The 26074-nt window shown below is 43.2% G+C and overlaps 1 protein-coding gene across 15 annotated transcripts in view; it reads left to right on the top strand.

Annotated features, from left to right (window-relative positions):
• The window catches only part of PER2 (period circadian regulator 2), a 46727-nt gene extending 32889 nt beyond the window's left edge, over nt 1-13838 (top strand). For all 15 annotated transcript variants that reach the window (XM_064165413.1, XM_064165426.1, XM_064165417.1 and 12 more), the window contains 13 exons: nt 83-236; nt 612-720; nt 1071-1202; nt 2684-2780; nt 3355-3511; nt 3595-3722; nt 5252-5425; nt 5666-5926; nt 7309-8156; nt 8683-8869; nt 9335-9527; nt 10213-10363; nt 11382-13838. In XM_064165413.1, coding sequence (XP_064021483.1) covers nt 83-236; nt 612-720; nt 1071-1202; nt 2684-2780; nt 3355-3511; nt 3595-3722; nt 5252-5425; nt 5666-5926; nt 7309-8156; nt 8683-8869; nt 9335-9527; nt 10213-10363; nt 11382-11531 — 2741 coding nt within the window. In that variant the 3' untranslated portion in view covers nt 11532-13838. The remainder of the gene's footprint in view (nt 1-82; nt 237-611; nt 721-1070; nt 1203-2683; nt 2781-3354; nt 3512-3594; nt 3723-5251; nt 5426-5665; nt 5927-7308; nt 8157-8682; nt 8870-9334; nt 9528-10212; nt 10364-11381) is intronic.
• The last annotated feature ends 12236 nt before the right edge of the window (nt 13839-26074 follow it).

Raw genomic sequence — 26074 nt, 5'->3', positions numbered from 1 at the left:
TGCAATTCACTGTAAAATGCTGAATAATGAAGTAGAAGTGTGGAGATACTAATGTGCAGTGCTTTTCAATTGCTTCTTGCAGTCCTTCAGTACGGAGGCCAGCCTTTTGACTACTCGCCTATCAGGTTTTGCACTAGGAATGGAGATTATATAACCATGGACACGAGCTGGTCCAGTTTCATCAACCCTTGGAGTCGAAAAGTGTCATTTATTATTGGGAGACACAAAGTTAGGACGTAAGTCAATAAACTTGGGACTTAAGGTTTTTGGGGTTTAATTATTAATTTTCTTCCCCTTGGGTTTACATAGCAATCCTTGAGAAAGGCATAAGGGGGGTCTGAGGGAGGAAGCTTACCACACACACATTGCTTTCTTTTTTAAATTTGGAGGTTTATCCTCTGAAGTCTTTCTCAAATTCTGCCAATAGTGGCAGGAAGCAGGAAGTCATGCTCAGAGGGAGTAAGGGTATGCATTTTGTCGCATTCAAAGCTTGTGGAGGCAATAGAATAAACATTAGGCTGTGTTTATATAGGTTGTAAGTTGAAGTTGTGGTCTCTCTGTCATTGGAATACTTACCTCTTAATGATCTGGGATGCATTTGGTTTATGCAGGGGTCCCTTAAATGAAGATGTCTTTGCTGCTCCCAACTATACAGAGGATAGAATCCTTCATCCCAGCGTTCAGGAGATTACTGAGCAAATATACCGGCTGTTACTGCAGGTACAGCATGTGCTTCAGCATTACCCTTTTCACTTCCCACAGGAGAAAGACTTTTATCTTTGTTTAGCTCTCTGCTACTGTACTGGAATTTCTGGCTGTAATCCTGGATATTACTTTCACTCATGATTGCCAGACAGGACTTACTGAAGTATGTTAAAGCTCCAGTTGGTATTTTAAGGATTTCATGTGGCTATGGAGTCCTCATCAAAAAAAACCCAACAAACCTTAAATCAGACCTTTTTTTCTGACATGCAATTACTGGTAATAATTCCAGTTTTGTTTCAAGCTAGCATATTGAGATATGTGTGTGCATTTATATATATGTGTATGTATTTTGTTGTTGTTAACAGCCTGTACACAACAGTGGATCCAGTGGCTATGGAAGTCTAGGTAGCAACGGTTCACATGAGCACTTAATGAGTGTGGCATCCTCCAGTGACAGCGCAGGAAATAATAATGAAGATGCTCATAAGGACAAACCAGTAGGTTTCCTTTTTGTTATTTAAGTATATGTCACAAAACAAACTAGTAAGTGGATTTTTTTTCTTCACTTTTAGTGTAATTGTCATATTAGATGGAAGAAAGTGTAAAGAAAAACTCATCTTTTGTTTTTATTTAACATAGAAAAACCTTTTCTGCCTAGGGGAATAAACATTTCTGATGTAGATGAAGTCTCAGTGTGCTGAAGCACAGTTACAGATGTGAAAGCCAATGTGCATAAAGAATTTAAACCTTTATAGTGTGTTAATTTCAGTCTGTTTATGTGCTGTATTTCTGAGAAAACCAACTGTATATTTAACAGCAGTGGTCTTTTGGGAGAGGAAGTATGATTACTGTTTTCCCAAATGAAAACTCCAGATAAAATGCAGCAGTACCTGTGATAACTTGGATCACTTTCTATGTTGCAAAAACACAGTTATATACAATTACTTTCTTTTAGCTTAAGCCTTTACCATAGATTGGAGCATTGCTACATCCAGTTGATAGCAAGATGCAACTGTAATTCCCTCAGTCTAAACAAAAATGCAGTTTTGAATTTGTTCCTCTGCTTAGCAAAACTATTCCATAGGCAGCGTAAGTCAGATTGTCAGCAATGTACTCGATGTGGATGCAGGCAAAGGAGCTGCACCTTTAACATCTCTAGTTGTTTGGCTTTCCTGTTCAGTGTGGATGCAGGCAAAGGAGCTGCACCTTTAACATCTCTAGCTGTTTGGCTTTCCTGTTCAGTGTGGATGCAGGCAGAGGAGCTGCACCTTTAACATCTCTGGCTGTTTTCCTGTCATACTTCCCAAATTTGTTGGAGCTCACTGAGTTGCTTTTAGTTTTGAAAGGCAAAATTTTTCTTTAACTTACATTGCTTGTAGGTGAAGTCTCATCAATTCGGTTGCTGCTTCTGTGATCTGGCATGGCAGAGTGCCATAGTGCTCACTTTAAATACAGGTAGCTTAGGCAGGGAAGTGTTGTGCTGTTGTTTTTTAGAGGTAATTTATCACGTTTCACAGCTCTGCAGAAAAGCAAGGTTTAAGGAAATAGATGCCTATCTATCTTTCATGATTTCCATAGATAGTGAAGACTTAGAGCTCCAGAATATCATATCAGTGCTTGGTTAAACCTCTAGCACAAGATTTCTCAGTCTTAGCAGCAATATTTTGTTTACCAAATGATACTGTTTTGTTTTTCTGAGGCTGTCTTTGTAACATCTTTGTGTTTTCCGATCCAAGTTGTTCAACCATACTAAAATACAGAGTAATTGTGTGAAAAGAGCATACTTAAAATTTCTTCTCTTTCCAATTACCAAAAGTCTGTTGCTGCACAGTAGAATTCTGTACACCAGGATTTCTCCCGTGTTCAGACTAATTGTAAGATGGAGATAATGAAGGTTAGATTTGTCTACTGAGGACTCAATGTGCATGATGGTTTGTGTCAGAGCTCTGTAATAACTTTTTCATTGGCCTGCTTTCAGGAGGTTCGTCAGGATGCCCGTAAGGTCAAAACCAAAGGACAGCGTATTTTCACTGACAGTAAAGCCAAACTGGAACACAAGAGAGAGCCGTTTGCTGGTAAGGCATTAGCTATTTGTGTTCAGCTATTGCACTCATGACAGTAGGGTTTTTTTTGAGTTGCAGTCGATGCATGATTGTGCATAAAGAGTTTTCATCAATTAAAATGATTTTGTCTTGAGTGTCCACTGTATTCAGGAAAATACTGTGTTTAGCTATGTCTGAACTGATATTGGTATGACACACGGTTAAAGCGTGTCCTAAAGCTGTTGCTTTGGAAGTATCTTAATTGCAGCTATGTTTTCATATGAGTTGAACGTCATCTTAGTCTGTTAAGTGGATGTTGTCTTTCCTGTTTGCATTGTAACCTCAGGAATTATTACATTGTGTTAAGGAGATTTAAATCCTGCGTTTATTAATAATTTGTTATAACTTGTGGGCATTATAGTTGCCCTCATACTGTGTTTCAACTCTAATGCTCTCTAATCTTCTTGAACCCATGTGCATCCACAGCGAAACCTCACACCTTCAGCAGTCTGTAATTACAGGAAAATATTTTGCATGATGTTCATCTGTTAGCCTGTCAACCTCTTACTGGATTTACAGTGACTAATAGCAGCATCTCTTGTCACAGAAAAACAAAGTGGTCCTGGTGGTCAGGTGAAAGATGTAGTGGGAAAGGATACTGCAGTAACAGCTGCTCCTAAAAATGTGGCCAGTGAAGAGTTGGCTTGGAAAGAGCAACCTGTGTATTCTTACCAACAGATTAGCTGTTTGGACAGCGTGATCAGGTAAGAAACAAGTGTGTTAGCTACTCTTGACTCCTAGGCTTTAGGTCTTGAATATCTCATATTGTTAAATCCTTGTATTTTAGGTACTTGGAGAGCTGTAATGTGCCTGGCACAGCAAAAAGAAAATGTGAACCTTCATCAAGTGTTGCATCACTTGCTTCTGAAGTTCATGAACAAAAACCAGCTGATAGTGCTTTACAGCCTTTGGGAGGTACCCACATCTTAGCCTTTTCTTGCTTGTTTCTCTTGTTTGTTTGTTTTGCCAGCAGCCACTCGAATGGCATTTCTTTGCAGAATAATGAGCTGTGTAGCTTAGACATAACCTCATAGCCATTTTCTCAGTGTTACATGTGGATGATCTAAATTCTGAGAACCTTTCTTACAATCAAAATGCTGGATGACTGAGTGGATTGGGGATGCAGTTTATACTGTACAAAATAAAGCAAGAGTTAGAGTTTTAGGATTTGAATCATTGTCCAATGTGAAAACTTTGTTTCACAGTTGGGACTTGGAAGAACAACCAGCTGAAGAACTTGCAGCAAATTAATTGTAACAAAAGTATGCATGCTACACTTCTGATTCTTGTTTGTGGATATTAAAAAATCCAGAACAATAGAGAGTAAAAATACAGCATCAGACTGCTCTGTGTTGTGAGAGGCACAAGAATGCATTTCAATGTCCAGCCATGAAAATAAAAGATGGAGATTACTGAGGATAACTGTTTCAAGTCTACTGTAGGCAAAAACATTAGCTTTGTTTGTTACCAGTTAATTATAGCTTTGATATAGTTCCTGTCTAGCTGGGGAGCTCAAGTGGAGAATCTAGCTGTTTCATTGGTACTACAGCTGTGAGGTTGGTAAAGAGCTATATACAAAGGAGATATGTTTTCTTTTAACCTTGTCATCAAATGAAGGCAAAGTGCAGCTCCTCAAAAATCGGTCTTGGGACTTACCTTGTTTTTGAATCCTATCAAAAGGAAAGATACAAGTTCTAATGAAGCTTTCAAAATCAAGTTGAGGGGTATTAGCATGCGTAGAAATAGTGTCCTGTAGGAGGAATTTAAACGCTTTAAAAGCAGGAAAGGAAGAAATGCTGTAACTAGCATCGTGCAGTTAAGAGAACAGTTTCTGCTGTCATTTGGCATCTCTGCAGTTCTGGTAGAGAAGAGATGATGTGGGTTCAGTGTGCTGACTGAGAAGCACAAAATCACTACCATGCTCCAGTCAGGCAAAAGGCAGAATTTAGGTCTTAAGTATTTGTGTTAAGTATTTCCTCCTTCCTACTGGAGGAGGAAAGCTTTACTGCTGGTTTGAGGCACTGGTATGACCTCTGCTGGATTATTGTATGTAGCTATCAGGTGAGAGAGCTGCAATAGGTGAATGCTTGGAGCTAAGCTGTTAAAATAACCACGGAGATAAGTGTACAACTGTATGGGAGCTGTGTGGGACTTCATCTTAGGCTGAAAAAGGGTAAAGACTTTCTTCCAAAGCTATGCTATAAAGAGTGGAAATCAGGGAAGAGCATAAAGTCCTTCCCTGAAAAGATTCATGTAGGCTGTGTGTGACAGTATCGAGGACTGCATGCCATTGCTCAGAAGTCATTCTTGGTGGAATGCATAGAGTGTTCATTTTGTGTCTCATCAAGCACAGTTTAGCCTTTACTCTTTTGCAGCCCTGGTAGCATCTCGTTTGCATTTACTTTTGTTTATGATCAGTAAGCTACAACTTTTTCTTTCAATAGATCCTGCTGTGTTGAAGGCATCTGGTAAATCAAATGGTCCCCCTGTGGTCGGTGCTCACTTAACATCTTTGGCTTTACCTGGCAAGCCTGAAAGTGTTGTCTCTCTCACAAGTCAGTGCAGCTACAGTAGCACCATTGTTCATGTTGGAGACAAAAAAACACAGCCTGAATTAGGTATGTTTTTTTGCTAATGAATTTTCTCCAAAATGACAGTCACCGGCAAGTCTAAATTTCAGACGTGAACAGCTTATATTTGCTTGTGACTTTACTTCCTTACAGCTAACAGGTTCCTGTGGAAATGGCAGAAAATAGTGACAGAATTATTACAGACTTGTAATAGCTTAAAAATTCATATATACAGAGCTGCTTTTTTTTTTGCTTTGTCTTGCTTATTGTTCCCTCTTGTTTCTGCAGAAATGATAGAAGATGGTCCGAGCGGAGCGGAACTATTAGATGGGCAACTTCTTGCCCCTCCATCCACTTCCACGCATGTAAATCAAGAAAAGGAGTCCTTTAAAAAACTGGGGCTCACCAAGGAAGTCCTTGCAGTGCACACGCAAAAAGAGGAGCAGAGCTTTTTGAATAAGTTTAAGGAAATCAAGAGATTCAACATTTTTCAGTCCCACTGCAATCACTACCTGCAAGATAAACCCAAAGGACGGCCTGGTGACCGTGGTACGGCAATAGTTTTCCATGCTGAAACTTGTGTGTCTGTAGGAAATAAGTCCCTTGAGGGAGCATTTCCATTTGCAGCTCTGTTGTGGGGCCATTCTGAGTAGTGACAGTTGCATGCTATTTTTAAAGTCCATAGAAAAGTTCTTTATGGTAAGTCCTGAAGGCTGGAAGTGGAATACAGTACTCAGTGTAAGAGCTGACGTTCTGGTAGCTGATTCTGCTCCCTTTATCTGCTCACTATATTGTTGCTGTCGTACGCTCACTTTCAAGGGACAACCCCATTCTTTAGCATGTTTGGTTACTGCATCTATGCTTACTTGTCATTCTGTTTTTCCAGCTGTCCATCTTTTTTTGAGGTTCGTGGGTTTGGTTTGTTTTCAGCCCTGCTGCTTTACATCCAGTTTCTGCCATTCCATTGTCGTGTAGTCAGTGAAACAATCTGATAATTTAAAGGTAACCAAACAATTATTAAATGCGGTCAGTGGAATGGAAGTGGCACAGACTGGCCATGATAATGAGATTGTTTGGTAGGATGAGGAGATCCAGATGGCATTTTCAGAAGTGCTTGATACTGATCTAACTTGGTCCCTGCTTCAGTCCTGACTTGGAGCAGAAGTCAGACACTGCTAAGCATTTTTTTGCAGATTCTTATCACTCATTTTTTATTTAAATAGTTATGCAGGTCCTTGATTTAGGAAACCTGTTCTGGAAGTGCCCTTGAATTCTTTTTCCTCATTAAACTTTTAACTTATCTAAATAAGCTTTAGGCAAACTGAAAGTCTGAACAGCTTTTAGTGATGGAAGATTTTTTTTTAATGGCTTTCCTCATGTCTGTAGTCAAATGAACTGACAGCCTTCACCCAGGGAAGGGCTGCTTGGTGCACACTTGTCCTGAGATAAGATTGTAAAGGTTGCATGCCTTTATTCTCCTCAGGAAATTTTCTTCCTGTGCACCCTGTCTTTTTCTACCTTTTTTCTCTCTCTCTCCCCTTACCTTTTCATCTATGGACCTAAATGACCCTAACTCCCTGGAAAAATACATTTGGTCATGTCCTATACTGCTTGTATTGTAATTGCTGGAGTAATTAAAAGTTTCCAATCTGGGAGACACTGTTCTGTAACCTTTTTCTGAGTGACACACATTTAAGCCTGTTTTTATCCTTGGCTCTTCTCTTCCATGGTGTCAGCATGGTTTTCTTTCCCCAGGTAGCTCAACTTTTATGCTAGAGGTAAAAGTGATTCTGCCCCCTTCTCAAATGCTTCCATTTGAGTAGATTGCTCCAGAACTGCAGTTTTGAGCAACTTTTAGAGATTGTAAGGTAAAAGGGATCCATTAGACTGCAAGTAGGATCCTTTCTGAAGTGTTGTGTTGTTTGTTGCAGGTGGCCGTGGACAAAGAAATGGCACTTCTGGAATGGATCAGCCTTGGAAGAAAAGTGGAAAGAACAGGAAATCAAAGCGCATCAAACCACAGGAGTCTTCAGACAGTACAACTTCTGGAACTAAATTCCCCCATCGGTTCCCTCTTCAGGGTTTAAATACTACTGCTTGGTCACCATCAGACACTTCACAAGCCAGCTATTCAGCCATGTCTTTTCCCACTGTTATGCCTGCATATCCACTTCCTGTCTTTCCAGCAGCAGGAACGGTGCCACCAGCTCCTGAGACTCCACTCTCTAGTTTTAATCAGTTGCCAGACTCTGGGAATGCTTGCTCTGTGCAACCATCCCAGTTCTCTGCACCCCTCATGACACCCGTTGTAGCTCTCGTGCTCCCCAACTACGTCTATCCGGAGATGAACAATAACTTACCTCAAACGCTCTACCACAGCCAGCCTAACTTCCCTGCCCATTCCACTTTCCCTTCACAGACAGTGTTTCCAGCACAGCCTCCGTTTGCTACACCCAGCCCTTTCCCACAACAGGCGTTTTTTCCAACGCAGCCATTCCACTATAATCCACCAACAGAGAATGAAAAAGTTCCTGTCACAGAGACTCGAAATGAGCCATCCCGTTCCTGCACTCCACAGTCTGTGGGTCCTCAGGACCAGGCTTCTCCACCTCTGTTCCAGTCAAGGTGCAGTTCTCCGCTGAATCTTCTGCAGTTAGAAGAAACCACAAAAACTGCTGAAAGTGGAGCTCCTGCAGGTTTACATGGAACTTTAAATGAGGAGGGAGCCATAGCCAAAATCATGACAACTGATAACTGCAGTGGAAAGGGCTCCATACCTGTAAGTGTGCTGATGAGTCTGGAGGGCTTTTTGAATTCATCATGTTCTTGAACGTGTCTGAGGTTGCTAATATGTGGGGATGCCTGAAGTAGTTTCCACACACCAACCCCATTATTTTCCTCTCTCTGCTACATCCCTTTTTGAAGCCTTTCACTTGGGAGATCTTCTTAATAGACAGTAGTCAGCCAGAAGATAGACTCCTAAGTGTAGTTAGTTATTCCAACTTCTGCAGACTGAATAGAACCTGATAATTAGTCTTAACCTTTAAAAATTAAAAGCACCTTGTTCTAAGAAGCTTGGAAGGGTACCCTGGAAGAGTGTTACTCCACTTACATTTGTTTATTCTAAGAGATGAATACAGTATTGGCACATATTTTTGTCAGTTGTGTGTCTTTGACTGTGTAAACATGCTGGAATATAAAGTGAAGTGAGTTAGTGCCAAATGTACATGACTAGTAATGAAAAGAGTTTTGGGGTTTAGTATTTTAATTGTTTGGGTTTTTTACTCTCTCCATCTTACCACCAGGCTGAATCTCCAATGGACGCTCAAAATAGCGACGCTCTCTCCATGTCTAGTGTCCTGCTTGACATTTTGCTTCAGGAAGATGCATGTTCAGGTACCGGTTCAGCTTCTTCAGGTAGTGGTGTGTCTGCGGCTGCCGAGTCCCTGGGGTCTGGATCCAATGGCTGTGGCATGTCGGGGAGCAGAACAGGTAATGCTCTTAGCGTTGTAGAAGAGGGTGGTGCACAAAGTATTGCAAACACCACATGATTGGCAAGTGCTGCATGAAAAAACCTTTGTCTTTAGTTTTCATTGCATGGTTTGTTCTTCATTTCTTTATTACACAACTCAAAGCTTTTTCTACTGTGGTTGATTTTCAGTGTAGATCCTTTTAAAAATGTGTAGAAAATAACCAGGAATAGGTAGTTATGACAGAAGGATGAGAAAATGCTCAATTCCTTCATGTTTCATTTAGTTATTCTGTTGAAATTTAATGGAGACTTAGAGAAAAATATGAATGCAATTACTAGGAATGGAAATGCCCTCTTTTAATAAAATAAATAGTTGCTGTATTTCTACCTTCAGTTCTCTTTAATCTTCTCTCTTCTCCAAAGCCTTCAGATCATGTGTATTTTTGACAATTTATAATGAAACTTGAATCTATTCTTTTTTAAAGGTAGTAGCGAAACAAGTCATACCAGCAAGTACTTTGGGAGTATAGATTCCTCAGAAAATCACCATAAAACCAAAATGAAGGCAGAAATGGAAGAAAGTGAGCACTTCATTAAGTATGTTCTTCAGGATCCTATATGGCTTTTGATGGCAAACACAGACGACACAGTTATGATGACTTACCAGATACCCTCACGGTAATTCCAGTGTCATTGTCCTTCCTGAGCCCTGTATGTGTACAAAAGGATGTGCACCTTTCTTTGCTTTGTGGGGTTTTACCCTTTGTCCTTCACTTCCACATGTGTGCTTCTCTCCATGAATTCCAACACAAATAGGACAAGCAAGGAGGGGGCTAAAATAATGTTTTCAAAAACCAGACTTTGAAAATGCTGAAGGTATTTGAAAGCTGCTGGAATAGAGCAGTGTTTGCTGCACCTCTCCCTCTCCGTCCTGAGGTTCTTGACTTTCTTAAACACATCTCACTACTACTTTAGCATTTCATGTGTGCATCTAGTGTCTGGTTTGGGGTGTCCTCCCAGCGAAGGGGAGTTTGGAGCCTACTGCTGAAATGCTACTGCAGTGGGAAACTGGAGTTTTTGGTGGTTTCACCAGTGGTGCTGCCTGACTAGATCTAAGAAAGCTGTCTTCACTGAACAAAGTCTGAAAAGACAGCGAGCCAGCTGAGATGTGTTACAGTTGTCTGCAAATGCAGAAAGCTGCTGAAATAGCCACACTTCGCTTTCTTCTAATATTAGATTTGTAAGCTTAACATTCCTGAACTAAAATAGTCTTTAGAGACGTTAGTATTTGACTGTGTAACCTTGCATAGGCATGGAGCCCAGAAATTGTTGAAGCTCAATGTCTGAATACATTTTATTTTAGAGATTTGGAAACAGTTTTAAAAGAAGATAAGCAGAAATTAAAGCAAATGCAGAAGCTACAGCCAAAATTCACGGAAGAACAAAAGAGAGAGCTTATTGAAGTTCATCCATGGATCCAGCAAGGAGGACTGCCAAAAACTGTTGCTAATTCTGTAAGTTTAAATGAGTTAGTTACTGTTGCATGTAGAACTGCTTAAATTATTAGCTGCCTATGTCAGACTTTTCCTGTTGCTATGAAAGCTTGATCAGTTATACAAAGAAAAAATTAATTCAGACTTCCATGTGGTGGTGTTTGACTTAATTTAATTTATCCTAAGTCATCTTTCCAACAGGAAAGTTAAAGTAACGGTGATTAGTGCAAGACAAAAAGTCTTCCTATTTGTACATTCACAGCTATCTGCTTAAAATCCTTTATCAACACAGACAGAAACTTCACTATGTAAAAATCTCTCTTGTGCATGTAAATTTATGTTCATTACTTTCTGGAGAGTACAGAATTAATGAGGATACACTGTTCCTTCTACCAGGCTTCTCATGCAGGATCATCTATTGCCTTGATTCCACAAGTGGATTAAATACTTGAAAAGAAACAAATCACACCCACACGTACAAAAACACCCAAAAAGCAGTTTTCTTTGTGTATTTTGCTTACACACATAGCTGCCTGCATTCTCACTTCCCTAAGCTTTCCATCCCCTGTATGTCTTAGGCACATAAGTTACCAGAAGCAGAGACTCTTTATACACGAGTGCTTCGCAATGCAGTGTAACAGAATTTCAATGGCATCCTAATCCTGCTGTTAATGTTACTGCAACACTAATCCTGTAGCACTCATCTTGTGTAAGTGTACAGTTTACTCTGTCTGCAGCGAGCACGAACCTATTACAGCAGGGTTAGCAATCAAGTGGAGGAAAAGGTGAGTGAAAGTGCATGTAAAATGTCAGCATTATAAATGGTCGATGCCATAACTGCTTCTAACAGCGTTCTCCAGTACCTGTATCGATTTACTACGTGTTATAAAATGATTCAGTGGGAGGGAATTGGGGAGTGGAATATCTCTGGTGTTTGCAGCACAGATAGAAAGGTTCTCTTGAAATCAGGCATCGTGTGCAAGAGGACTGTTGTTTGGAAAAGCCTTTTTTTAACTATAAATGTTTCCATAATTTTCAGGAATGTATTTTTTGTGAGGACAATATACAGAGCAATTTTTACACATCATATGATGAGGAGATCCATGACATGGACCTTAATGAAATGATTGAAGAGAGTGGGGAAAACAACTTGGTCTCCCTGAGTCAAGTCAGCGAAGAACAAACATAGCCTTTGAGCCTGTTATTTGACAAGCTGCTTCAAAACTACAGTGATGATCCGCAAAAGTTTTGATCCTGAATCCAGCAAGATGAATCCAGTTAATAAAAACAAATGTGTTCTTTCTTGCTCTGGAAGAGTCCTTCGTGAATGAATCTCTTTTTAAATGGTGGCAATCTCTTCCCAGTAAGGACATTGTTGAAGATGGTATAGCTTTTCTTTAAAAGAAAGAGACTCCTATTTTGCACTTACATGCCTCAAGTATTTCTTTATGAACTACAGGAACTTTTCATGGATGCCTACTGTTTTTTGTAGAGTGGGTTAACGAGTACTGAAACTCCCCTTCCGTACGTACGGTTCTTCAAATCTCTTTTTGGTAATGATTCGGTGTATAATTTGTTCTAGCAGTTCTGCTTAGTGGCTCTTCAGCGTTGTTCTGGTGTTTGAAGTGGTTCAGCATAGTAGAAGAAATAACCTTCAAGCAAATCAGTTCTCACTTGCCCTTCTCATACCAGCTGATCCCATCCTCTTGTTTATTTCGTGTAGTTTCGAATGTAAGAACCTTTTTTTTTGTCTAGGAGATGTGGAACTGATTCCGTAAGATGGCCTTGGGTTAAAATAGGATTTGAGTGTGTAAGACCATGTAGAGGAGCGCTGACAGCTTTGTAGCCATTTATTTAACCCACGCTGCAGTACTATGAACCTTGAGACATCATTTCTGAGAATTTATACACAAGAAATCTTTATGCTTAAAAGATTTGAAAAACTAAGGCCACAGAGGATGACTGCGTGTGCTCCAGTGACTGTCAGACAGAGCTTGGTATGACTTTGACCTTTGTTTCTGGTTTGTGCTGTCAGGAGGTTGGCCACTGGTTTTTTCCTCTGAGCTAAACAAATGTCAAACTCGTATGTGGCAAGAGGGGATTGGACATTTCTTGTCATTTGGAGACAGTTCTTAAAGTGGTTTTGAGAACAGCATTGACTTTTGCTATATTTGAATTGCATAATCTAAAACTTCACGTGGCTGGAATCCTTTGCTGTCAAGGATTTAATTTTAATGCCTTTGAGATTGTATTGACTTGAATATGTGTACTTTCTGTTCTTGTGCTGTTCCTCTGTGTGTTGATGTGGGAAAAGAACGCGAGAGAGCGACTCTGCCATGTGGATCAGCTGAAGGGTATTCAGGTGCAGTATTGCCAGATGTCAACTCTATGTCTTGGGGTGGGAAAAAAGGAGAAATTCAATTACCTTTCTTTGTCTTAATATATTTTAATGGAAAGCATTTCCTTTTTTATTAGGATAACATTTCTATTCACTGAAATTCAAGGTTATCTTCATTCTGTAAAAGTACTCCTCTTTGCATACAAAGAGGATTTGAAGTCAGGTCTGACACCACCAAAAACTTGCAGAAATGATTGGTATTTGCTCAGCGAAAGAAATCATTTGTGTAAAGTAATGAGTTACTAATTGGACAACATCTTGAGGAGGCTTACATTGGAGACAGGTTCTGCAGATACTGTGTGAGTTTGTCAGAAAGGCAGGGTCACAGTTTAAAATCTGAAGTGTAGCGTGAAGCACAGCCCAGCAAGATCTGGTTCCTCTCTGTAACAGATTAGCAAGGTCAGACTTAAATATCTGTAAATATAAACTGAGACATATTCAAATGTGGGTGTCCAAGTCTGATGTATTAAATGTTTTAATCTTAAATGGAGCAGTGCAGCTATACCAACATGTGGAATATATTTCATTTTTACATGTAAACAGAAATAGTTTTAATTGGACCAGGGTTTGGGGAAAAAAAAGCTTTATATAAAAGGAGTGCATCATAATCATACAAATTACTTTCAGGGACTTCTCAATGACTTCAAACTTCTTTGCTTTTTAGCATGCTTTAAAAAAATAATATATACTTTATTTGTTCTAGTTTTCTTTTTCTTTCTTTTGTTCCATTTTTTCTCTTTTCAGTTACCATCTTGTAACTATAACTTAGTGAAAGGAAGAGGAAAGTATATTTAGAGCATTTTGTGGATGTGCTTACTTATGGACTTAATCTTGCATCCTTAAAGTGTTTGCATTTACAGGGTGGTATTAAGATATTTTCCTGTAACTTTAAATCTACATGCCTCCATTTATAGATAAGATTCTGAAGCTGTAATTTTTCCAAACTGTTGTAAGATGACTTATTTGTGATGACACTTTGTCAACATGTCAACAATGTTTTCTGTACACTGTGCAATATATTTTGGTTTTTGCCACTTGTGACTAATTTTTATGACTTTGCTTTTTAGAAAACTGGTAAATAAAACAGATATATTTTTAGTTGCCTTTTTGTTCTTTGAGCCATGGAAGAAAGAAAGATAAGTGTATTGTTGGTAGCACCTGAACTGGTATTTCAAACTGAAGAACCTGCAAGCTGTGAGGTTAGATGTGGCTTACTGTCCTGCAGTAGAATGTTTGCCAGCTTGTGTGACCTGTATGTTTAGTGGTCGAATGGAAATTGACTTGTGATGGCTTGGGAGTTACCCATCCCCCCACACTTAAGGAGATCACCCAGACTAGACTCAGCCGTCTGGAAGTTAAGGAATGAAGCTGTATTTACAGCTTAGCACAACTTACAAGCAGATGCCTACACAATATTTACAGTTCTATACAAGCAGAAACAGAACAGAACTGAGAGGTGAGCAGTGTGTCTTATCTATATTTTGACTAGTTGCATTCCTCAGCAGAAGAAAGGGATATGGGGCACTGTTGGTTGTGTTTTTTTTCTTCTCACAGCTAAGGATTTAATTTCAGTAAAGTATTCCAATTAGCCTCAAACCAGCACCTGAGTCTTTATAGTGCCTAGTCATTCTGAAAACGTGTACAGATGTACTGCCTAGGAGAGCTCACGCAGCTGAGTCCTGTGTTCTTCAAAACCACCAGAAGACACTGTCTGTCCTTTGTGCTGTGTCAGCTGCGGACGCCTTTACTGCTGCAGCCCTCTGCTTTTTTGTACTGCTAGCATAGAGGCAGAGAATTCAGATTATGTCCTTTGAGTGAGTTTTTGTGCAATGATTACTGCAACTACTTCTGTAGTCGTGTGTTGTGCCTCCAGAGGACTGCTGAAACTCAAGCCAGTGTTCTTTTCCTGTGGTGTTCTTGGTTTATACCCTGTGTGGAGAAACCAGGGAGGCTTGAAAGTTTGTTTTCAGTAGTTCAGTGGGCATGGGATGCTGCTTTGGATTGCCCCTTCAGTTTAGGAGATAAGACCCTTGTTAAGTGTGTTTGTTCTGGCTTTTGAGAGGTTTGTGTCACCTTGTTGTCCAAACAAGACCACCACAAACAAAGCGCACACAACACAACCCCCCCTCCCCCTCCCAACAACGTAGTTCTGTGAACTCTAGTTTTGTCCTGGGGGACCCAGGTATTTCTGCGAGCTGCAAAATCAAGGTGCTTCTGTACCGACGGCAGCTCACCATCAAGTGCCATCACACCAGGGGTAGAAGGGCAGTGTTGTACACCCTCTTGATGAGGTATGCCTGCTAAAGCATGCTTGTGCAGTGCGTCACCCAAGTCGCTTCAAACTTCTGACCTGACCCTACACCCACGAGCAGCATGAGTGCATGTGAGGGCTGAAAGCACTTCTGCTCTAACTGCCCCTTGCTTCCCTCTAGCTGAAGGAGCAGAGGAGAGGTGTATTGACAGGGCAGTTTACAGAACTACACATCCAAGTGCCATGCAGAGTGTCTGTGTGAATGTATCCATAGAGAAAGTGGAGTGCTAGCACTTAGGTGTAAGCTTTGATAGCTGATACCTAGCAGTAGGACAACTGAGCTGCTGCTGCTGCAACAAATTACCAGGTAACGTTTCACAGTTATTTCTACTCCCAGTAGTATTTTGCAGTCATAGATGTAAAGTTAAATGTGGCTTTGGGTATTCATATACTCCTTGGCGATGTGCCTCCTGTCAGCACTCGGAGGTAATGACTTGCTTCTTACTGCAGAGCTGTTGGGAGCAGTCTTGGTCAGAGTTTCTCCCACCTCAGCAGCCCCTAGGCGTCACTGGTGTCCTCTGACTGCATTTAGCAGCTTTGACATTTCTTTTCCTGCTGTCTGCCTTCCTTATTTTGGGGCTGCTGAGTTTGTTATGACATTGTTTGATGGGAAAGCTGCGGCTTGAGTTGCAAACACGATGATAAAATTCCCAATGAGGAGCTATTGGCCTGATGGTAGTGAACGAAAATAGAAACTTTCTGCTTGGAAGAGGGAAATGAACTACTGGAAAGCAGCAGGTTTCAGTCCACTTAACAGCTGTCAGGAATCTGAAAGAGGAAAAATGCTCTCCTTACTGAGAATTAAGATCCTTGGTTTTTCTTTTTCTAGCAAGAGTGGAATGAACCTAACATTTTAACAAGCCTCTGGCTCCAAGAATGTGGTGAAATGAGTTGCATGTTTCTGGCAAAGTAACTTGACTTAAGAGGAGAATAATGTTTGTAGGTGCAGTTCCCAGGAATTGCAGTGTTCACTTGCTCATGAGTGGTTAGGAGCTTGAGAAATGTGTTTGATACATTGAACAGGGTGATGAACAGCCTGTCAGCCCCTTTTTGGAAGGGGCTGTGGAAGATGAAGCATATTTGGTGATGGTACATGGGGTGTATAATAACCTTGCCAGTGTGCTTCACTGCAGGGGCCAAACAAAACTGGAAAAACAAACTTCTGCCAGGCTTCCTAAGTAGAAAAGAAGTATAAAACTGGGTAAAGCTTTTAGGAGCCCTTAATTGTGGGTGTTTCTCTTGGCATCTGCTGAAAAGACCATAGGAGGTACACTGGGCTGCCACAAGCAATAGTGTGCCTGATGGAGTTTCATTCATGCAGAGTTTGTGGCTCTGGATTTTATCTGCTGTTTGCAGGCAGAGGGAAGCTGCTGTGGCGTCACATGAATACTGGACAGCGTCACTGTATGAGCATCGGTTGCCGTTCACTGGTGAAGAGCATTTCCTGAAGGACTGCTGATGTTCTGCTACTCACAGGATGCCTGCTTGTATCTGGTAAAGAATTAGCAGAACAGCCTAGAGCTGCTGTCGACACGAGATGGACCAAGGTGGGCAGGTGCTGTGGCATAACTGCCCTGCATTTGCCGTGGTGGCTACAACGGTCGCTGTGTGGTGCGGAGCGGAGACAGGAGTAGTGAGGGCATTCAGGGGCACCTACTGCAGCTGGGCTGGGGCATTTGCCCTTCATTTGTTCTTTTAACTAGACAAAAGGAAACAAATCTGAGGGTGGATCAGGTGTTGGTGTTATCCCAGGACTGGCCAGGGTGCATTTCTCTCTAGTCAGTGTATGGATGCAATAAGGCAGAATGCAGTGCCCTTACTACTCTCTTTAAATTCTCCCACTGTTCTAAAAATAAATTGCTTGTGTTGTTGCACTGCCAACTCCAAAAACTCCACTGCTGTCTGAGGAAGTATTGGCTGTACTAAAAAAAAAACCAAACATGTTGGGCTGCTGCTGTCCTGAGGTGAGGCCTGCTGCCTCCCCTCCTCTTGCCACCAGCTGACTCCCTTTGAACTTCCTTTTGCTTTTTCACGTAGGGGAAACCTCAACAACCAACACACAGCAAAGCCAACCTGGAAGCCAGAAAATGCAGGAACTCGGTCGTGAAAATGCTGGATGACTTCAGCAAGAGCCTTGCTCAAGTTGGCTTTACTCCTTGGTTTTCCTAGCTACAGGAAGCAGAAGAATGGTCAAGCAGCCTGTGCTTACCTCTGCTCCGATCCAGATGTGTGCTGGGACCGGTGAAGCTCAGTTCTGCCCAGCCCTGGGGAGACAGACCTTTTCCAGCTTCCCAGGTGAGAGCCTCATCCCTGGCACGGGGTTGTACACAGGTGTTTCCACTGATGGTTTCCCCTGCACCATCTGTCCCTGCTGTCTGCTGTGGCTTGTGTTCTCTCTCCAGCTTGTAAGCGCTGGCAGCTCTGTTGGAGCATGCAGACAGCTACCGGCAGTGTGTCAGGACGCAAGCAGGTACAAAACCCAGGCTCAGTGCTCTTCTTGTGCTGTAGACTTCTCCCACTACCCCAAACTTCCACTTTGAATTTTGAATGCTGACACATCTGTCTCCCTACGCTGCAGGAAACCATTGCATGTCTGTCTTTGCTGGCTCTGTGTTGTTGGCATGGTTCAGTGCAGTTTGGAAGCTGGGTGAAAGCAGAGGTTTGTGACTAAAGCGTGTGATTAGGTTGCAGGCTGCTTCTTTGTGCCGAGCCATTCGGAGTGGCAGGAGCTGCAAGGCAGGGGCACTGTTGCTTCGAGTTCCAAAAGACATGTTTTGCCTCTGCAGCAGCACTACATTCTCAGAAATAAAATACCACCTTGTTCTTTTTCTCTTGGCATCAGCAGAACACGTGTAATTTACTGTCCCAACTGGTGTGTTTTAGCATCAGATGGTATGTGAGTGAATGTTGCATTCTTTTGTTGTGCAGTGTAATAACTGACTGCTAGAATTGTTTCTCTTCCTGCTCGGGCTAAATGAGGCTTTAATTTAGGAAAACAAGAGAGAAAGAAAGGAAAAGTGTAATTGGAGAAAAAAATGCCTGTGTGAGGACATGAAAACCAGAGTGACCCAGAACCCTTCTGGCTGCAGGATGACCTCTGGGGTGGACATGGAAGGCTTGGTGGCAAGCCCAGCCCTGAAACTGAGCTCCATAACCTCTGGGCTGCTCTGTCTGTGCCTTCAGATCTTCACAGAGAGACTCGGTCACCAGCCTGGGGCCAAAAGCATCATCTTAAGTATTGCAAGTTGTGCATTTGAAAATTCATGTGGGGTGACACAGCACAGAAAGGTGAAGGATATGATGGTGGGGAGTGACTTCCAGTGTCTGTAAGCAGTTGTCCTTAGCAGCCCTTCACTTTTTGTGTTCTAGAGGGCTGCTGCCTGCCCACCCATGAATAGTGAAGATTTTGATCTAGCTGTTCGGGTCAGGGCCAGGATGGAAGAGAAGAACAGGGAGAAGTGCCTGCTGTCCAGAGAGGTTTCCTAGGAAGGTGCCTACTACTTCCTACACTCCACCTCCCTGCCCATGCTGAAGGCCAGAAGACTTCAGTTCACTTAAGTTGCCTTGAAATTCCCTTTTGCCTCCCCTCTTTTCAGATATAAGTACTAAAAAATACATAAAGAAGATGTACAGTTGTTGACATCTGCAACTGCTGAAGTCACATGGCAGTAAGGACATGTAAAGAGCCAGGAAATTCTCCTTCCGTTGCCCTTAGTAATGTGTATACAAAATTATGATTGCCAAACTACTTCAGACAGGGGATCCTAAAGCTTTAGATGTGGTTGGGCAGTGAATTTAATATTCTCCTTCTTACCTTGTGCTGCATGAGCAGTGAATTTAAATAAGAGCAACTATAAAGACCTGATCATGAAAGCATTTATACACATCATTGTTTTATTAGTCCTAGCAGTCCACCTAAGATCCCTTCCCTGTACATACTCTGCCAATAGGAGGTGATGCTTGGGTCTTAAAGGATAGAATTTCCAGAGGTCTGTGGTTTGGATTTTGGAGGAATGTCTCTGTGTGGTGGGTGGGTCTGGTTCCTTGTTCTTGGTTTGGGGTTTTTTTGGAGGGGGTCTGTTGGTTGCTCTGTTTTTCAGTACTTGCTGTTGGTTTGGTCTTCTGTTTGTTTTCCCTGTTTGGTTTGGTTGTAGAGGTTTTTTGTTTGTTTCTTTTTTGGGGGGATGGGTAGGGGGACTGTGGTTTGGGGTGGGTTTTGGTTGGCTTTTTTAATGGTCTGATAGTCTCCTAGCTAACAGGTGAGCAAAAAGGTGTCCAGATCCCAATCCGTGTAAACCAGTTCATAGTCCGGAATCAACTTCAGAACAGAACAAGTGAACCAGAGTGCATACTGTAAATGGTTTTACAGGTTTCACTGACTGACAGAATTAGTTTGATGAAGTGGTGTACGACTGCCTTTGTCACCTCATTTAGTGTTCCTAGGCTTGTGAAGTTTATGGTGTTAACTCTTTCTCATTGCAGCGACAGCAGTGGCTTTACAGGTAGAGTCTTTCTGAATGTATTTCCCAGGATCAAAGGATCCAAATGCTCAGGAAGTTGTTGAGCAGTGCCATAGTGCCTTCCAAGGGGACAAACTGGAGTAATGCAGAGGAAGTTTGGGATATTTTGGCCACCATAATGTAAATCCCCCATGTGCCTGAAGGAGACAGCAGTACATTTGGTGCAGGAAGCAATGGGATTTAAGAATGGTCTGTAAATGGGGATGGTATTAATCACCTGGCTGATTTACACAGCCTCAACTTCTTTAGCCATGCATTTCCAAAGAAGACTTCCAGGATTTTCAGACATAAAATTGGCTGTTTGAGAGGGGAGTATGAGAGTAAAATCTGTGTTGCGTGTTCAGCAAGAGCATCCCCAGCAGTATGATTGCAAACAGCAACCCCAAACCTCACAGGCTTTATCCACACACAGAGGCTGATGGCCAAAACTCAGATTTAATGGCAGTATTTTCCTCACAGTATCTACAGCCTTCCAGGTGTGGTGTGTGCCTTCCCTGTAAGCCTTAGATAGGACTGGAGCCGAGCGGTGACACCTGGGCTATGTATGGAAGGTGAGAGTTTGCTGCTCGGGAAACATTTGGGTTGTTGCACTCTGGTTTGTGCTTTTCGTGAAAGAATTGGAGGAAGAGCAGAAGAACAGAGTTCCAAAGGGCACTGCCTCCTCTTTGCAACTGCCCAACAGGGCCTTTCTAAAAATAGCTTTCTCAGGGGCAAATGACTGCTTTATCTTCTCTGGGCGAGATGCAGCAGCTCCTTGTCAGGGAGAGAATTTGGAGGAGATTAAGAAGAATGTCTCTGAGTCTTGTGGCTGTTTAGACCTCTGGGGACAGTTGAGCTGAATGGAGACAATTTGCTCTTAAAGCACACGGCAGAAGGCAGAGGGTTAAATGTGTGTGCCTCCGTGGGCTGTGACCATAACAAATGAGAAAGTTGTCAAAACACAGAGGGCTGGAATTGCCCTGTGTCTAGACAACAAGGGAGGGAAACAAAATATTTGAAGAGGAGAGAGAAGAGTGATGTTTAAAGCTTTTGGCAAAAGAAGCTACAGCTGCAGAGCCCAACCCCACCAAGTGCTGTGTGCACCTGGGCTCTGCTGAGCTACATTTCCAAACTATGGGTCTTGGTACAGGTTTGAACCTTAAGGTAGCATTTAGGAAGTGAGTCAAATCAAAATTACTTGTCCAGACACCTTGCATTTGGGTTTCCCTGCAAACCTGAACCCCAAATAAGTAATGGGGGCCCTGGGATGCATCTCTTGCTTTATTCAGAGCAACGTGTACGATGTGATTTTGCCTAAGCGAAGCACTCAGAGAACAAAGCCAGTAACTAGAGGGCAGGTCAGAAATGGTGCTCCTTTGTTACAGGGGAAGGCCGGGGGAAGTGGAAGCCCTTCCGCTTCAGAAGGTGCTGCTTTTGTTTCTGCCTGCTCAGATGCCATGGTTACAAGCAGCACAGAAAACAAGCCCGTGGCACCAGGTAAGCCCTCCTGCTGCCTTCCAGCAGTCCCCGTTTCTCTGCCCCTCGCTGCCATTTCTAGTAGGCAGTGGAACGAGGCTGAACACTGATGTGCTTCAGCAAGGGAAAGAAACAGATGTCAAAGTCTTCTCGGTTGGGCCAGAGAGGTGAACCCTCGCCGTAGCGTTGCAGCGTTCTGCTGCGCCTCCAGGGGAGATGTGCTGTGAGCAACAGCTTTGGTTTGGTTTCTCATCAGCCGGAAATTAAGGGAAGGTCAAGGCTACACCCTCCGCTGGAAGCTTCCCCACAAACTGATAGATTTCCCCCCAAGTGGTTCAGGTTGGGTCCCCAGCTGAATCCCTTGGCCACCCCTTGCTGTTCTCTTGTGGCAAGGACCTGTGTTATAAAGGGCTCGATGCGGTGAGCGACTGTGCTGTGCCTGTCTGTTAAAAGTAACCAATGGCAGGGTTTCCAAAGAGTCCATCCACCCCTTTGTGTATGCAACATTTAAAGGTATTGGATGTGCCATCAAATGAACTCAAGGAGGGAAGTAATAGTTGAGAACTCCCTTGATATAGGCAGCACTGCAGGGATGCGTTTCCCCGAGGTGGTGTGCTTGGAACCATGATTCTTGGCAGCAAAAGGGGGAGAACAAAAAGCCCACAACCAAACCAAGAAAAGGCTTGAGTGTGTGTAACTCTTCTCTCCTGATCTTCCTGATCTACATTTTTTTACATGGCACTGATTATGTTTGTTTGCATATTTAATTTCCCCTCTGGCCTCTGCCACTTAGATCTCTTAACTTAACATGCATGTAAATGTAATGCGTGCTGAGTCAGAGTAGTCGTTCCTAGGATCACTGAGAACTCGTCTCTAAAGCATTCAGGGGAGGATGGGACTTAACAAACCTGCCTGGGTGTCCAAACAGAGCAAGAAGATAGAACCTATGTGTCTGTCATTCACCCTAGATACCTCAACACTTGCTGTTTATGCTGTACCTTAGTGCTTCACTCAGTGTCTGAGTCTCAGAATATTTTAGTCAGAGGAGACCTCAGAATGTAAATTCTGAGAAGGTTTATCTGAACTGGGCAGTAGTGCAGTAAAACCCCATCTTGAGAGATGTGTGACCAATTCCTCATCAGTGTAACTCTAGAGTGAAATCCAGACTGCCTGAATGGAGAGGGGAGTGCCCAGCAGCAAACTTGCTCTTAGCAAAGAGGGAAGGTTTACTTGCTTCAAGCACATGTGTAACACCGATTAAAGCAGAAGAAACCACTGGCTGCATTCAGCAGCAGTCACTGCTGTGACAGGCAGCAAGAACACTGATTACAAGGAAGACCTGACAGTTTTGAGAGATGAGGATATGCTCTGCCCCTTTAGATTCATTCTCCCTGCTAGTCAAAATGGAAGTAGTCCCCTTCCCTCTTTCCTCTGGCATTGGGAAAGTAATTTTTTCCCCATCAGCTCCTCTGCAGCTTTCCCTCTTGCTTTTATCCATGCTGTAAATGGATTGATTATGACAGCTGTAAATTGCTGTGTAACTGTATAAACTCAGAAAAGATGCAGACAATTTGTTGGCAAATTATCTTTTTATCTCCTCTTCCCCTCTCAAAAAGCCCTGGAATAATGCTTCTCTCTTCTTGGCAAAGCCTTGCTGGAACTACACAGGAGCAAAATGTGATGGCTGTAACAACTACTGCATTGGCTGACTAACAGTGCATCCTTTTCTTCTCTTTTTAATAGATGAACGTGGAGGGGCTGAGCATGCAGGTAGATATTCCTGCTTGTCCTCCCTGGAAATGCAACCAACAGGCCAGGAGGAAACTGGGATGGGGGCAGACTGCTAAGCACACAGCATCAGGATCTTGAGGTTTTGCATTGTGTTTAGAGGACTCCCTTTGTCACTGCCTGGAGTTTTCGAGCCTTGGAGCAGCACTGGGGTTCAGTGTTGGCTGAAAGGATGTGAATCACTTTCCTGCTTCCTGCAGCCGTTGGAAGTGCAGTCTGTGCCGCTGTCACCGAGACACCCGGGCCGGCCCGGCGCGGTGGCAGCCAGCGTGGTCCCTGCTGAGCCGCACACAGCAGCAGAAAAGCAGCCGCGGCCACCTGTAGGTTGCTTGGTTGTCCCTGGGGTCTGTATGACAGCGCTGCTCCGGACAGCTGCTTCTGTGCACACGATCAGGGCACCTAAGGTATGCTGTGCCCTCTCAGCCCCTCTCTTTAAACCCCTGCACACTCGGGAGCCTGCCAAATTATTTGTTGCTCCATATAAAGCTTTTCAGAAGCCAGAGGACACCCTGGGTGCTCTGTACATGCACCCCAAAGTTCCTGAGGATAGCAGGGCTTCCTGTCATCATGGACTTCACTGACAGCCTCTGCTGGGTTAGTATCTTCTGATTCCGAGTCAATGAGTGGGAGGTTCTGAGCTGCTGTGAGAGTAGAAGTTACTCAGTCGATTTGCTCCAGAACTGGGGTAAGAAGCTGTGTATTCCCTCTGCCTAGACATGGGGTTTCAATCCCACTTGTCCTCTCACCACTGAATCCACTCCTAGCAAAGACATAAAGAGCCTGGACCAAGCTCAGGCGTGTGTAGCATAGGCTCAGACTTCTGATGCTCTGCAGGCATCTGCTGAGGGTCCATTGAGAGGGAAAGGAAATCTGTGTGTCTTGCTTTGGAAAGCAGTAATACGCAGGTGTGACCCATGCTGGGGATAGCCATGGTTAATGGAGACACCCTTGTTTTACAAAGTCTGGTCACAAGCACCAGATTGCACTTGCAGGCCCAAAGGAGACCCATTTACTAGCAAGTTGTGTGATTCTGTCTTGGTGAAGCATATGGATGCTGTGAAAGGCCTCTCCCAGCTTGGTTGATAATGGAGTTGATGTGTGTCTCCTGGGCTTGTCTCCTCTCAGCCTGTGAAACACGGATTGCAAAGGCTGTGGAATGGTGAGAGTAGAGAGGATTTGATAGTGACTTCACTTAGTATGGTTCAGTTCTGGTGAAACCAGTTCAGAGGAGGGAGAGAGAAATACTTATGCTTTTCTAACCTGCCTCTCAGTCATGGAGGATGGTCCATAGAACCATAGAATGCCTTGGGTTGGAAGGGACCTTTAAAGATCATCTAGTCCAACCCCCCTGTGGTAAGCAGAGACATCCCCAATTAGATCGGGTTGCTCAGAGCCTCCTCAAGCCAAACCTTGAATGTCTCCAGGGATGGAGCCTCCACTACCTGTCTGGGCAACTTGTTCCAGTGTTCCACCACCCTCATAGTAAAGAACATCTTCCAAACGTCTCATTGTAGTTCTGATGCAGACAACCCAGCCTGATGAGGTGCAAACAGCACCCAAGGCTAATGGGACCAGCTCCATGGCCAAGCTGCCACTCCCTGCAGGATATGTCCTATAAGACCCCATGCCAAAGAGAGCAGGGTGGTTTGCTGAGGGTCACTGCAGCCAGCACAGCAGTCAGCAGCTTCCCAGAGCTGTTGCAACACCAGCCAATTTGCTAGAATGGCCATCTGGGCCAGGAAGGTGGCTGAGACAGTGGCCAGGAAGCTGCGGCCAATACCCATTGCTGCTGAACCTTCTGCCTGGAATGGCATCTCACACCACACCTGGAGAAGAGACCTAACAGAGGTGAGACCTGCCCTAGCCCTGCTGGCATGTAGCTGCCTGGAGCACGGTCATACCTGGTTTTGCACCTACTCAGCACCATTCATCCATCAGTAAGTGACTCCAGGAGAAGCCCACTTATGCACCCACACCTTCTACATGTGTACCAGCACCTGACGAGGCCTCTGCAAAGTCCACACCACGTTGCAACCTCTGAGTGCTTAAGCTCCAGAGCACAGTGAGGCTTCGACAGTGGACTAGGAGAAGGTGAAATCTGCTTTGAAACAGGGATGAGTGGACACGCAGGCTCTGGCTGATACCCAGTGACCTCCCTTTCCTCAACGGGAACAACATTTTAAGGATGCATTTAAGTGTGCTGCTTTGGTGGTGGTTTTGAACTAAGCTGCTTTGCTGTGTACCAAAACGGTCTGGGAGCTTTGCAAAGTTCAGTTGAAGGTGAACAGAGCTGGGAAATTCCTGAAGCTGTCTGCGGACGTGTTTGAAGATGCCCTAGGTCTGCAATTTGCCTGACGTAAAGGAAACTACTCACTGTGCTTTCAACCTGGGTTTCAGCCTGAGATCAATGTAAAAGCTAGAAACCCACAAACTGAGTTAATTTTATACTGAAGGAATCTAAGGCCAGAGGGATCAGCTAATGCAACTGCTCGTGTGTTGCTGTTTTACTAAGTAGGTTTTGGTTGTAACTAAAGCAACGTGAATTAGCTTCTGGAAAGAGCCTGACTTGCTTGACCCGATGACATGAGGAGAAAGGAAATTTGTGGCTCCTTTTGGTATTTAATTTCAATCTTTTTCCTTCTCATTTCAAACAGCTTGGACTCACCAACTAGCTCCTGGCCTTTGAGGCTCTACTTTATGGGGTTAAAAGACTTCTTGAACTCGCGATTCGCTCAGCCTGGTAAGTGAGCACTGTAACATATGGGTAACACAACGTAGAGAGTGTCACTGTTCAAATCACCCTCGGTCATCCTCTGAACTGAAGTAAGCTTTACACCTTTTGCTGCAAGGTGTATTTTTGTGTTTGAATGTTTTCTGCACCAGCTTTGATTTTTTTGTTTAACTCTCTTAAAATGCAGTGCCATGAATCGCACTTGCTGAAAACAGTAAGGAAATGCTAATGCTGTATAGGGAGCTAAAAATCCTGTGGAAGGACAAAGCTTTTCCCCACGCCTCCTTTTCTTCAAGCCTCTCAGGCTTCTGCAGGAGCTAAGCTGAAGTGCACAATTAGTGACACTACCCAATTTGGGTAACTGTGGGCTCAGGAAATACCTGTGAGAGAGAGTATAAATGCAACCTGGAACTGGGCATCTGATGCCAGAAGGTGAAAATATGTCCTAGGAAGCAGAGGAAGGATAGGCTTCTGATAGAGATGGCCAACCATCTCTATTGTTTGCATCCCAAAGTTGTTCTTGCACTTC

Source organism: Pogoniulus pusillus, chromosome 26, assembly GCF_015220805.1.
Source record: "Pogoniulus pusillus isolate bPogPus1 chromosome 26, bPogPus1.pri, whole genome shotgun sequence".
NCBI lineage: Eukaryota > Metazoa > Chordata > Aves > Piciformes > Lybiidae > Pogoniulus > Pogoniulus pusillus.
This window is presented reverse-complemented; position numbering and strand designations above follow the sequence as displayed.